The 14,058-nt window shown below is 42.5% G+C and overlaps 1 protein-coding gene across 1 annotated transcript in view; it reads right to left on the bottom strand.

Moving 5' to 3' along the window:
• MMS22L (MMS22 like, DNA repair protein) overlaps window positions 1-14,058 on the bottom strand; it is a 522,815-nt gene that overhangs the window by 185,712 nt on the left and 323,045 nt on the right. Inside the window, exon 16 of the mRNA XM_086926628.1 lies at window positions 4,906-5,048. Coding sequence (XP_086782754.1) covers window positions 4,906-5,048 — 143 coding nt within the window. The remainder of the gene's footprint in view (window positions 1-4,905; window positions 5,049-14,058) is intronic.

Genomic DNA, 14,058 nt, shown 5'->3' with positions numbered 1-14,058 from the left:
CCCAGCACAGCAGGGGAATTTGCCCAGCTGTGAAGGGGTTAAAAGAGAACAGGGCATACATTTGATTTCAGACTGTGGCGTAGAAGAGGGCTGGAGTCCATGTAGAGTATGAATGGGGGGTTATATTCATACTTCAAATAGCCATGGCAATATTGGGCATACATCTCATGCAGATATGACTGGAAGTCTTTAACATGAAGTCATAAAGGTTTTTATTACACCTTGTCCCTAATTTGGTTTTGTTAGAGAGCTTGTGGCCATGGTGTAAGAGCCCATAATAGTGTGTTTGTAATTAAAATGTGAAGGAGTCCCTATTCGATCAGTCTGTTGAGAGCCTCAATGCAGATAGGGGTGAGCAAAGAACAACAAAGCTCCTGGATGCTACACATTATACCTGGATGCTAAAACGTATGCAGGAACCTGAAACTGATTGACTTTTATGAAATAAAACTGGTTGAACTCTGCACAAGCATGGACACTGTGATACCTTAATGATGGCGATTACAAGCCAATATAAAACTGAACACCGGCATGCTAAGAGGTGACGAAGACAGGCAACAAGGAGTATCCTACTGGTACTGCAAGGTTAAACTTGAATCCCAAGAGAGTGGATGACAGCAAGCCAAAAAACACCAACATTTTCAATGCCAACAGATCTGGCAGTGGTTGCCAGTCTATTTGCTCTAGAATTACTTTTTTTGTCACGATTTTAGAAAATGTTACTATTGAATGCGCTGACGGGCCCTCACCAATAAAAAAAAAATGCAGAAACAAAATATATTTTTTAGTCTCAAAAGGCACACAGACCAGAATGTTGTCATTCACAATGAAGTTAACCAACAGCTGAAGTGGGCTGACCCACTATCCATGCTGTATGCTCCAGTGGGTAGAAGAAACATGTAAATGACAACAATAAATGAATGAAAAAGGGGCAGGCTGAAAGTCCATATTTTTAAGTCTATTATACATATCATTTTTACTAAAGTCAAAAAAGCTCCAGGCTAACGTCAGACCTAAAAACAGATTGGCACAAAGAAGTGTGTGGCGGAGTGCTCCTGTGTCATCTACAAAGTTCAGGAAGCAGTCTTGAAACATTTAAATGAAGCTGGCTATGGTATAATTTCCTTAACTGGCCTCAACTCCGCTTAGGGTGCCAGTCTTTGGTACTTAAGCAACGTGTTGCTGGGGCAACATTGAGTATGGAGATGTTAGAAATAGGGGGCGGGGGAAAAAAAGAAAAAAGTCAGGAGCACTGTGAAATAATTTAAGAACTGGCCCCTTAAAAAAACGTATGGTGTACTTAAAGAGCCTGGTGAGGCAGTTGTGCTGCACAAAACATAACAATTTCATTTTTGTGAGAAGCCTGGCAGTAATGTATGTTGACAGTATTGTGTACTCTAGATTTAGTAAATGATGAAAGTCAGTCTGTAGTGCATGTGGGTTTTGGCGCAACTAAGTACTGTCAAGTAGTGTTGCACACTTCATTGTTAATGTGCAATGTAAAGCACGTGCATGATTGTACCACTGTTGTGGAGGTGATCCGTGGCTACGCGTGAAAAATGATGTTTTTATTCATGCCCTTAAAACGCGGCCCGTACATTACTGCGTTCCTACCACGCGTTCCATTACAATGGAAGCCACTACAACGACTTGCTTTAGGGAAGCACTGGAGTTTGGAATGGTATATTTTACTATTCCGAATCCAGTCTGTGCAACAGTAGGGAAGGTGGTGGAACGCGTTGTGCTGACCACGTTTTAAAGGCACTACGTTGTTCTGACCGCGATGTAAACGCGGTTTTCCATGCGAGAAATGTGGCTGTGAGAACCAACAAGAAACTTCAATTCATGTTAGCTCTAGTTATGCGTGTGACTTCCCTATGTGGTGCAGGGAGTAACAGTATAACCACCTATAGCCTATGCTTGCCTGGAGAAGAAACAGCGTAGCACTATCCTCAGCAGGCACGTTGGGGAACAGCTGTAGGTTAGGCACATTAATACAGTAGTCTTGGCTTGGCCATTATTATTCTTGGCACTTTGACTATATGAGGAGCCGATGTAGTAGTTTATGTTTGTCTTCCCAGGAAGAGCAAGCAATATAGGGAGATTGCAATTATTCATCACAACAGCAAAAGAACAACTGAACCTTTGCCACTCAGTTTCTTTTAAGTACTGTAAAGCGATGAAGTACCACAGAGATATACGGAGGAACACATACATAAAGGAGCTCTGCCTGTATTATTATATGAGAAAAATGTGTCTTGCGCTTCACTTTGTATATATATTTTTGCTACATCCTTATGTTACCAACATTTATACAGCACAACAAATATTGCGAGGGATGTGTTTGCGCTAAAAGACAAAACAGAAAAAAGGCAGGAAAAAAGAGTCAGCTCTGCTTTACCACAGGGATCCACTGAAACCAAATCTTTTTCCTTAAAAAGATAGGTTTTCACATCCTTCCTGAAATTAAGTAAGGAAGAGGCAAGCAATATAGACCATGGCAACTTATTTCAAAGCTTATCTGCTCTGAATGAAAAGTCTTAGTCACATGAGCGAGTACGTTTACTCATAGGCACAACAAGCAATTGGGCCCCCATAGAGCAGAGGCAACATGGTGAGTGTAGTTGCATAACTTTCGAACAAAGTAATCAGGCCCGCTATGGTGGACTGCTCTAAAAACGAGGCGGAGAGACTTAAAGGTAACCCTCTTTCACCGGAAGCCAGTCCAGGTATTTCTGGGCCTCAGATGGAAGAGAAAAATGGACGCTCCACTGCCAATCTGGCTGCAGCATTTTGCATCCTCTGCAGCTTCTTTAGGGGAAGACAATCCATCTCCAGAAAAAGAGAGTTACAATTTTGAAGGCAACTAAGTATAGTCGCCTGGATCACCCCTCGAATAGCCTCTAAAAGAAAAGGTAATATCTTCCTGAGCAATTTTAACAGGAAGAAGCAACTACCACCAATATGCTTTATCTGGTCCGCTAAGCAAATTTCTGGTTCAAGTAAATCCCCAGATGTTTTACATCTTGGCTGAAGCAGGCGAGGTCAACAAAGTGGTGGGTCAAAAGTCCAGCAGCAGCTAGTCTGGTATATGAGTGTTTTAACCATAGTACCCCAGTCTTATCCAAGTTACATTTTAGTCGAATTGTGCTGCCGCAATCCTCCCACAACGCAGTGACTACTTGCCCACATACGATGCTAATTTATTAAGCCTGACGACACATGCAGATTAGATCTGGAACACTTGCATCAGTGAGCCAGATTTCCATTTTTTTAATTTTTTTAAGACCAACGGTCCCAAACTTTATTTAGTTTCACAGATAAGCCAATAATTATTCATACAATGTCATAACAATGAAGTACTACTACAAATGGTACTCAGCAAATAGCACATGTTGACACGTCAGTTATACATGAGTGAAAACAAACAGTAGCTAGTGGAGGTGCATTAGTCCATAAGTGATGGTGCCAGGAAATGCCTCATGTTGCAGTGCTCGCAGTTCGTAGCACTGCAAAAGGACCAGTGTGGTCACGAAAGCCAACAGTCATTGTTTGAAGTTGAGTTCCCTGATTAGTACAGCAGCGGGTAGAGGCGGTATCATACCCTCCGTTGTCATATGGGTCGCTGGGTGCCCGCTTCCTGGTCGTGGATGCATCCAGTTAGCATTATGTGAAACGTGAACGGGGAAGGGGGATCGAGCAGTATCATGAGTACAGTATGAACAGTCTCTGTGTCAACCAAAAGGTATAACTGGGTAGTAAAATAAGAGGGGGAGGGAGAAACATTTCAATAACTGTTGGACTAGTATTTGCGTGTGTGGTAGTGTATCTAGAACCCTAGCTGTGTACGGTGGTGAGCCAGATTTCCATAATGCATAATTATCAAATGACCCTTTCAACAGAAGGTCATGGATTTCTTGGGCATTGTTCACTGCCGACCAAGAATTAATCATATTCTCCTTGCATGTTGGTTGTTACAGGTGATACAACACAGCATGTTTTCAGGTTTGTGTTTCTAGGTATTTATTTGCCTTTAAAATTAACATAGTGTGCGCTTTGCCTCCACCCAGATGAGTATTCCTCTCTCATCTTATGAGAAGGGCTGTTTGGTGTAGAGAGTACTTCCACTGGAAAGCACGAGAGACTATATTTCATCCGAAAAAAATGCACTTAATAATCACTGTTTTTCACATTAAATTATGTATTTCCTACAAGCTTTCTACACAAAAAGTCATTGTTTCTTACCACTTTTTCCTCAACATTGGTAAAGCTAATGAATGAATGAATGAATGTTGGATTTATAGAGCGTGTGGTTACCCGGAAGCGTCCCAGCGCTGTACCACTGGGGAACCCGTCCTGGCTTTCCCTGTGAGATGGTCCCTTTACTGGGCATCCCCAACGTGTAGCCAGGCATCCCCGGCGGTGATGGGGCCGGAGTGGAGATTAAGCAAGCTATTGCCCAGAGTTGCAGCATGGGACCCCATGGTTAGAGTGGCACCGAGGCGAGATTTATCGGGCCCGCTGACATTGGTCCTGCACCCGGCCGCGTCAGGAATTGAACCTTGGTCCCGGGCCGACCTCTGCCTCCGGGTCTGCCGCCTCTAACCGTTGAGCCACACTTCTCCATGGAACTGGCTTTAATTTGATAAAAGATTTGTTAAGGCAACCCAGGTCGGCACATTAGAGCTAGACCCACTGGCTTTGCCACTGCTTGTTTCAATAAACCCCTGTCTTGGGATACCGGAAGAATGAAACATTTCATTTCTTTGAGACTCAACCTGTCTGGCAACCTCATGAACATTTAGGCCTTTTATATAACTTGTACGTTTTTGTGCATTTGAGATGCAGCGCCACATTTGTTAAACATTTTTTATGCACATAAGAACGGAATAATGGAGCACTTACCAGAGGCTCCGGCAAAGTCGGTCTTGACCAAAGGGCCAGTTGTCTCATCAACATAGGACTGCAAAACGCAACGACACCAGGCACGCACAGACAAAGCCTGGTCTGACGTATTCCCTATGCCAGAAAGTGCTTCGGATAATGCACTGCAGAGAGACATCAAGCATAAGAGATGAGTGTTGGCTCTCAAAGACCATCGTCAGGTCGACTGAGCAATAAACGTATCTGTGCATAGTTTATTCAACGAATCAATACTAATTATCTTTTCAAAACATTTAAGATAATTAATTAATACAATAATTGTCTACCAAAGGAGGAAGTCAAGAAATATATCACATTCCACCCACAAGGTTATACAAGTAGTCAAAAATAAGCCATATAACAAAAAGAGTAAATAAACAAGCAAGAGATAATCTCTTTAAAAGTTAGTGCAACTTAGTTTCTGGGCTTGTTTGACTCGGTGTATTCGTTTTATAACAGGTTCAGAATTGTGATGGTGGCCCACTTGCATCTATGTCTGAGACGGGTAACTCTAAAAAACTGATGGCTATAGATCAGTTAAACTATGAAATAATGTATTTAATTTTGCTAAATGCATATATAATATGCGCTGTCGGTATGGATTAATTGACACGGTTACAATGAAGTGGACTATTCAGCAAAGTTTACCAAATTGAATTGATCCAATGCATTTGAAAAATCAATATGTAGAAACCGGTATTAGACTTGTTTTATTTTATTGCTCAAAAAGTAGGGTTGATTTTTCGATTTCTATTGTGGTACCTGTGGAAAATTTAAATAAGTTGAATTTTAACATCATAATGCTTCTGACAATAGGTAGCTTAGGTACAGCAAGCAACGTTTGTCCAGAAAGTGATGCAGCCTATGTGAATTATCCACATCTGTGAAGAATACTAGGCCTGGGCGGTTAACTTCGCTCTGTTAGTGGAGTTTGCAGAGTTTTTTGCACTCCACGCTTCGAGGAGCTTGCTGAGTTCCCAAAAACTTTTCCTCGCTTGCCAACGGTAAGTTGGCAAGCACAAGCAAGAAAAATCCAACGCGAGACAGCTTCTCAACAAGACTTCTCAACGCGGGCGGCTGCAGATGGTTGCTACTGCTCGCGTTGAGAAACCACCTGTTCGCGAACAGCAGAAAGAAGCAGCGCCCTCTTGCTCTGCGCGTGATGTCATTCACGCTGATTCTACAGCATGGGCCGAACATCCACCGCTAAAAATCAATGCGAACAGCGTGAAGTAACGTACTCCACTGCTCGTGGAACTCCATATAGCTTGACAGAGTTTTTTTTGTCACTTCGCGGATTTTCACATGGCGGAACTTTACCCAGGCCTAAAGAGTACACCATTTTAGTAACATTTGTTTCTATCTTGCATCCTACAGGACACACTTACAAGAACCCAAGTGGCTAGCGAGAAACGAACAATAATATCATAATGTCATTCTGTTTAGTTTCTATCATGTCATAATAAGGTTCATTGTTCAGTAAATGTGTGCTCAATTTAGTGTTCTTTTGTTATTATCTAGCATTTGTTTTCCCTTACAAAACTGCACCCTGGCTCAGGGAATTGTACATTGGGCACAATCATACTTTATCATTAAAAATTTGGATTTTAATGTACCTGCAATCAAGATCAATAGACTTCACAGGAATCGTATGTTAGTCAATTAATTCCTATTTTGTATGCCTCCTGCAGCAGATGTGTGCAATCTGGATTACCTTAGAGTTCTGTCTTCTGAGCGGCTGAACCGTGCATATGCAAGCTGGGTCCTGGTTAGTCACGGAATTGCAAAAACGCCAGAGAGCAAAATTTCCATTTTGACATATGTACTTCCGGCCATACTCCGACATAAGGAAGAATTACTTTGCCTTAAATAAGGGTACAATATTTAGCTTCTGCTTGAATTAAGACCTTAGTGCACTTGTGGGGTAACATGTACAAGTAGTCCTCAATAAACAAATTCTCAAAGTAGGAGAATGGGCTTTCAGCATCCCAATTAAACCGAAAAAACAGCATGTAATTTCAAATGTTCACAATTTGCAGAAGACCCTCTCCTACGTAATTAGCATATATATATATATATATATATATATATATATATATTTATTTAGATGGTAGGCTGACCTGTCAAATCAGTGCAAATGTTAATCCATGATTCTTGCATCACACATGAAGTCAACAGTTCGAAAGCACTGGTATTGGCAGACTAGATAAATAGATGTTTGTATACTTCATTTGTTTCAATAGAAAAAGGGAAACCCATTAAAGAGTAGGAGAACAGAGTACAATACCTTCTCAGCAGTCGCTCCCTAAGACGTGAATTCCAATAATGCATAGATTCTGCATGATAGTGATTCAACAACAACCATCTAACATTAAGAAGCACATTTATTTCACCAGTAAAATGATAGAGAAGCTATATTTACCATTTTCTGTAAGAGGGACCAGGTACTCAAGGTGCTCCTATCTGAATCTTAACCCAAAAGCAATGAACTGCAGACCAAACCCGGACGCTTGTCCTACTGGGACAAAAAGTCAGCCATCGAGAATAAACTGGAGCAGACTGAGCTCCAGCAGATATGGTGAATATGTTTGTATTACCAATCCAGTGTAATTGGAATTAAGTACATCTTATGAGCCCTCAACTTTGCGATAAGTAACGGCTGAATCTGATTGCGGCTGCACACAATGCAGACTATAAGGACCCCATAAGACCCCAGAGCAGAAACTCCCTGGGCAGAACTAAGCAAAATTCTGATTAATACTGGAGGTAAACAGTTCCCCAATGAACCAAAAGCACATCCTCTACTTACTGGCTCAGAGTCCACTTGTATAATACAACCATCCTTCTCAAAGCATCTACTTCCTCTTGCTCATATAGTGCATGGCAATAGTGTTGTTATATGGTTACAAAGTTCCTGTGCGAGGAACATCACTATTTGACATGTTCAGGTTTAAAGTTGACATCTTTCTTAAACGTTGACTCGACTCACATTTGGATGCCTCAATGTATAGGATAAAATTCTCTGAACTGGATTTGTTCATATTTATTCTTCTTTGTAGGCATATTACCAGGGCCTTGAACATTTTGTACTAGGCTTGCATTCACTGCACAAAATGTTGCTGGCCACTTGGCGACAGCTCTTAAAGAGTAAAATCAATAATGATAGCCTGACTGGGGTTCCGTTATGGTAACAATGGGGAAGTTTATTATATAAACAACACCAATACTTTGTTTAGACAGAGGAGCATTTCACTGTCAAGGTCACCCCATGCCGGAATACCAGCCCAGCTGAATCCTCTTTACCTTCCCGAGAAGGATGATGGCCTACTCTTCACAAGACTGGGCTCCCAGATGAAACATACCCACAGGTAATAGGAGAGTTAGATCACTCTGGGGTATTCTGGAAGATTTGCACCACCTAAGCCCACTAGTTTAGGAAGTGCTAGGTAGGAGTATAGATATGATTATACATGTATGATTATAATCAATGAAACAACACGATGGTTGAACTGTTCATCTTCTTTACGATTCTAGGAATGCTGATAGTTCTGCTCTGTTTCCTTCTTTTGATCATTACAGCACAGGCATTTTACACAGAAATAACAATGCTTCAATAAATAATTGAAAAACCCATTTGAGTATTTTTTTTATTGTGTCTCCCTTTGGGCATGCTTGAGTTTCTAACGAAAGGGACTGATCTATCTCCACAATTTCCTTGGATGAGGGGTGGGGGTTAGGGGGTCAGAGTTGTCATGTTCTGAAGTTGCACATACCCTCCTGTACCCTGTAAGGTTTAGAGTTCCAGAGGGTGCACTGTGAGCTAGACAGGACTAAAGGCAAAGCAATCCTGATGGTGTGCATCGACTCAATCTTGCAGTTTTGACGAGTTATGTTATACAAAGCACAGGTTTGCTGATATAGTAAAAACAGTACGACAATGTAGTCAGTCTAAACTGAAACCACATGGTCCTACACCAAGGGAAAAAAGCAGAGAGGGTTAGACAAATGGGCCTCAGCATGAGGTGGCTGATATAGCAGTTAACTTCTGTTTTGCTTTACAAGTCACTGTGAGATCCTTTAGACGGGTTCCCCATGAGGAAAGGATCTGCAACAAATGGTTACTCCTGCAACATGCCAGGCCAGTTGTCTGGAGCCTACAGGTCTCTCGGGTAACAGGCAATTCTTATGACAAGTATTGCCTGTAACCACAGGAACCAATCCTACTGTAAGCTCACTAAACTGCCAGATACATAATTTTGGACCTTTAATTTATGTAGGGTAGTAAGTTTTAACAGAGAAGGCTTACTCTTGGAGCCTGATGGGGACTGGAATATTATGTACCGTTTGCACAATGATAATTTACAATGAACATAGTCAGTAAGGAAAGTCCTTTTCTGAAACATTCTGCATTTCTGTGCCCAGGAACTCCCCACAAAAAAATCATCGTCCACATGATGGTCTTTGGTGCAATCGATGTAAAAGCTCAAAGCTCTTTTAGAGTCTAGCCGCGTGAGTCTCTCTTCCACTTTCGAGGGATGAGCAGGAGCAAAGAACAATAGGAGGGTGATGGATTTCCCAACGTGAAAAGGAGTCACGACTTTTCGCACAAGGGCCACCTTTTTGTCTGGCAAAACTGTGGTAAAGTGCAGCTGCAACAAGAGAACTTGAAGCTTACTCATGCAGCGAGCTGAAGTATTTGAGACTAGGAACAAAGTCTTCAAAGTCAAAAGATGTAATGAGCTGAAGGATATCGACTTGAAGGGAGCACACATGAAGAAAGTCAGGACCAAAGTCAAAATCTACTGCTGCATCCCAAAGGGTTTCAGGAAACATGTGTTAAACCTTTTAGAAAGCTCATTGCAACAGCCGATTTAAAAAGGTCTGGCAAATAACTTTAATGGTGCCTACTGCAAGTCTTTTCTGGGCCAAAGACAAAACTAACAATAAGACATTGCACAGTTTGGCTTTTAACAGGTATGTCTTACAGGGATAAGGCCACAAATTTGTCGCAGCGCCCGCATAAATGGACTTTGTAGAGGGGTGCAGTGCAACAAGGATAATATCCACAACCTTAGGAGGGAAATCTAATGCAGTCAACTGCCGCTGCTCAATCTCTACAAATATAGATGTAGATTGTGCAAGTCTGAGTACAGAACCCAGCCCTGCTGCTGCGACAGAAGGTGCTCTTGAAGCAAAAGCCTGATCGGGGTACAGATGTGCACATGTTTCCGGAATCACACTCTCCTGGCCCAATGTGGCGCCACTAGGATCACTCGGGCCCAGTTGTTCCTGATCGTCTTGAGAACTTGGGGCAGAAGCAGAAAAGTGGACTTGTCCTGAGTGTCCAACTGCTTTTTAAACTGGTATTGTGGCTTTTTAATTTTGGTACTGGCATCATGTTTATTTAGCTTATGCACAGAGATCTAAGCCTGTCCCTAGTAATACAAGGTCCAGAACCTTTTATGGGATCTACACCAAGCAACCAAGCATGCCCTCATATTGGGAACTGTATTACTGTCCCTGCCCTGGGTGCTTCAGATAAAGGGATAGCAGCGTGCCGTGTTTTGTGAATCTCTAGCTAGACCAGACAATTTTTTTCTATGTCAGAAAGATTGTGAGCACTGTAAAATTCTGGTGTTATGTGAAACTCAGAAACTTGCACTGACATTCTGTGTGTGTCGAATGCATATATGTACAATGAGTGTGTAGCACATGCATGTTAGGAGGACTCCATAAGTGGTATGAGTGAGTACTACCAGTGGGATCAATTTTGGAAGTCCTTTGGTTAGCGTGGGACAAGATGGAGGATACAACATGTCTGTTACTCACGGACGCGATGTACAGAAGTGACTGCAATGAGAAATATAGTTGTCAGAGTTAGGAGCCTCAAGGTATCACTATTCGGCGGGTCAAAGAGAGCACACTTTAGGAATATGAGGAGTAAATTCAGATCATACTGCAGCATAATAAATGGAAAAACATGTGAAAGGCCTTTTAAAAAAAAAAGCATTGAAGATTTGAATGAAGAGGGTGGATCAGTAAGCTTTTACAAAGCCCACAGCAAACAAAACCTTGCTGTGCTAATGCTACTGCAAACAAAAAAGACATCAGTCAACTTAGCCATCCAGAAGATCAACCTGCTTTTCCTGGCGCCAGGTAACTAACTTGAACCAAAGTCCTATATATACTGAATTTATGGCTGTCTGGACGGCGAGCAGCCAAAATGGCATCCACCACCTCCGATAGAAGATCAAAACCACTCAGCTAGTTTAGTTTTCTCACAATGCATGGAGGTGTTCATTGTGGCTTTTCAGATGCAACATTCTACCCTGCTGCTGGGACATCAGACCCTCATGAAGTGGGCAGGTACAGAGGGTCAGCAGCTTTGAGTGCCAGATCCTTCTGGCCCAATCTGGGACCACCAGAATCGGCTGCGGTTGCTCTTGCCAAACTTTCTTCAAGAGCTGCAAATTCAACAGCAGGGGCAGAAATGTGTAGAGGATGCTGAAATACAATCAAATATATCTCCTAGAGACCCCAAGGAAGAAAATCCAAAGCAGACAAGTATTTTCAGTGGAAGTGAATAGATACTCAGAGGGCACATCCTATCAGATGAACCAACTCTGTGCCACCACTAGATTAGGATGCCACCACCCGTGATATGCAAAATGACCCATGCTGAGTCAATTTGCCCAGATGTTGAGGGATCTCACCAAGCGACTCACTGTCAGTAAGACCCTGTGAAGGTCCATGCAAAGCCACGTATCCTCAAAACACAGTGACAGGACTCTACTCCAACCTGTTTGTTGCAGTACCATATCACGGTTGCATTGTCAGTACCTGGGTTTTCTTGCTTTTGATTAAAATGAGAACCAGGCAAATGGTGTGTAGTTCCAGGAGATTAATGTGATAACGCAATTCCACCAAAAACCAGGGACTGCCGTTACCCAGGTGACATCCCAACCTAATGTAGATGCATCTGTTAGCAGCATTTACTCCTGAGGAGGAAGGGAGAAAAGACTGCCACATGTGACGCTTACATCCAGTATCCACAACTGAAGATCCTGGGCCACTTTGTTGGAGATCCAAGTCTTGTCCATGAGGCATCCTAAGAAGTCGCATAACCATCAAGACTGGGACAGTAACTCTTGCCTTAAACATCGGGATCAGAGCCCAAGTTAGCAATACGAATACGCTTTTATAAAGAATTGATGAGCCAATGAACTAGGGAATGTGTTCAAGATTCTGAAATCCATAAATTAACTCGGGCTTACTGGGGAACAGGAAGTACCTTGTATAGCAGTCAAGGCAACTATCGGCCTCCGGTGTAATTTCATTGCTCAATTGCAAGCAACAGCATCACTTTATGGGAAAAAATAGCAGCATGATCTGTGGTGGTTTGATCAAAAAATTCAGGGTTGTGGGATGAGGTGCGCAAAAAGAGTAGATTGTAACCCTGTATATGCATGAGAAGGATACATGAGTCTGGTGTGATAGCATGCCTTTGGGGTAGGTTACAATAGATTTGACTGCCTATTGGCTTCAATTGATTGCTGGAGGAGAAACTTAAGGGGCTTGATGGCAGCGGTTTCACGTGAGTAGGTACTCTTACCCTACCATAGGCTCTATCCCTGGGACCAGAAAAGGCTGAACTCTCTGCACAGATTATAAGGGCTGCCTCTCTCAATACCTAAGGCCCCTGGAATATCCTCAGCATCTCCAATACGTTTGGTAAAATAGGCAAGAGGGTAAAAGCAATCCCAAGGAATGAAACAAAGATCTGCAATCCATGAAACATTCCAAGTCACAATGCACCTTCTCTCCAAACAATCGTGCCCAGTTCCAAAGGCATGTCCATAAGTTAATCTTGAATGTCCTTAAAAACACTGTAGTGCATCCAAGCATGGCATCGGATGACAAAACCCGCAGCTGTAACCCATCACCCTAATCAGTGATAACCTGAAAAGAGCTAATAACATACTTCAAAAACAACAATTGTGGGGTGGTGTGGAGTGCACAAAAACGATGAATTTAGGCCCAAATCTCAGTACTGGGGTGAATGTATGACATTGTTCTTTATTCTGTCCATCAATTGTTGTTTTTGCACTAATAACATACTTCACCACCTCCTGCACTGCACTCTAACAGTTGTACCTCCCCTACAGCATGGTACATGGATTGCGCAGGCTACAAGACTTCTGGGATTCTCCCAGTGGGACCTGATTGGTAAGTCAACCCTGGGGGATGTCTGGAAGGGTGGCTGCATTAAACACAATTTTACAGCTATTTACATCTGAGACATGCCCTAGCTGCCTACATGGAAGAACTCACTGTTGCCACACCATAGCTCCCTGGAAGCCCAATTAGTATTTGACAAACTTGGTAAAGGGGTTATTCATGACTGTATAAAACCTTAGTGGACAACTCAGCCAACCAATTTGCACAGCTCAGGGTGGTGTGGGAGACTGATCTGGGTGTGTTGGAAGCTGGCGAGTGGACAGAAGCCAAAATGGCCCGAGTGTTGGTGATCTCAGTACACCTCTGGCACATCCAATTTAAATATTTATATCCATATTACTATAGCCAGCAAGACTGACGTGTGGATAAGGCTGCCAGCCTGGAATGCCTTAGATATGGAGCCTCGCCTGGCACATTCCAAAATACAGTATGGAGATGTCCAGTGGTTCAAAGGTATTGGTTCTCCAAAAAACAGAAAGCTCAGAAACGTTTTGGACCAGCACCTGGACACTAGGGTTTCCTTCTTGGGACTCATGGAGTATTTTAGTGGCCCACCAGTACCTTTGTGGCAATCAGCTACATAATTACTGAGAGAGACATAGCACACCACAGGCACGACAGTGAAATCTGCCCCCTCTAGTTGCTGAGTAGACTAGAGAAATGGGCCACTATGTCAAATTGGAAGAACTGGTATATAAAGGTAGAGAAGTATGTAGGAAATACGTCAAGATATGGCGGCCCTGGCTTGAGGCTACTTTAATAAACGAACCTAGCCAGAGGAGCTGGTATCCACATACTCCTTACTATTCAAAGCATGTATTTTAACTTTATGGCATTCATATGGTTTGTATTACCACATGGAGAACTAGACCCAGGCAGAGACATTGTTTCTTTTTC

The sequence above is a fragment of the Lissotriton vulgaris genome, chromosome 6 (assembly GCF_964263255.1).
Source record: "Lissotriton vulgaris chromosome 6, aLisVul1.2, whole genome shotgun sequence".
Classification (NCBI taxonomy): Eukaryota; Metazoa; Chordata; class Amphibia; order Caudata; family Salamandridae; genus Lissotriton; species Lissotriton vulgaris.
The sequence above is the reverse complement of the archived record's forward strand: the minus strand, read 5'-3'. Positions and strand labels throughout refer to the sequence as shown.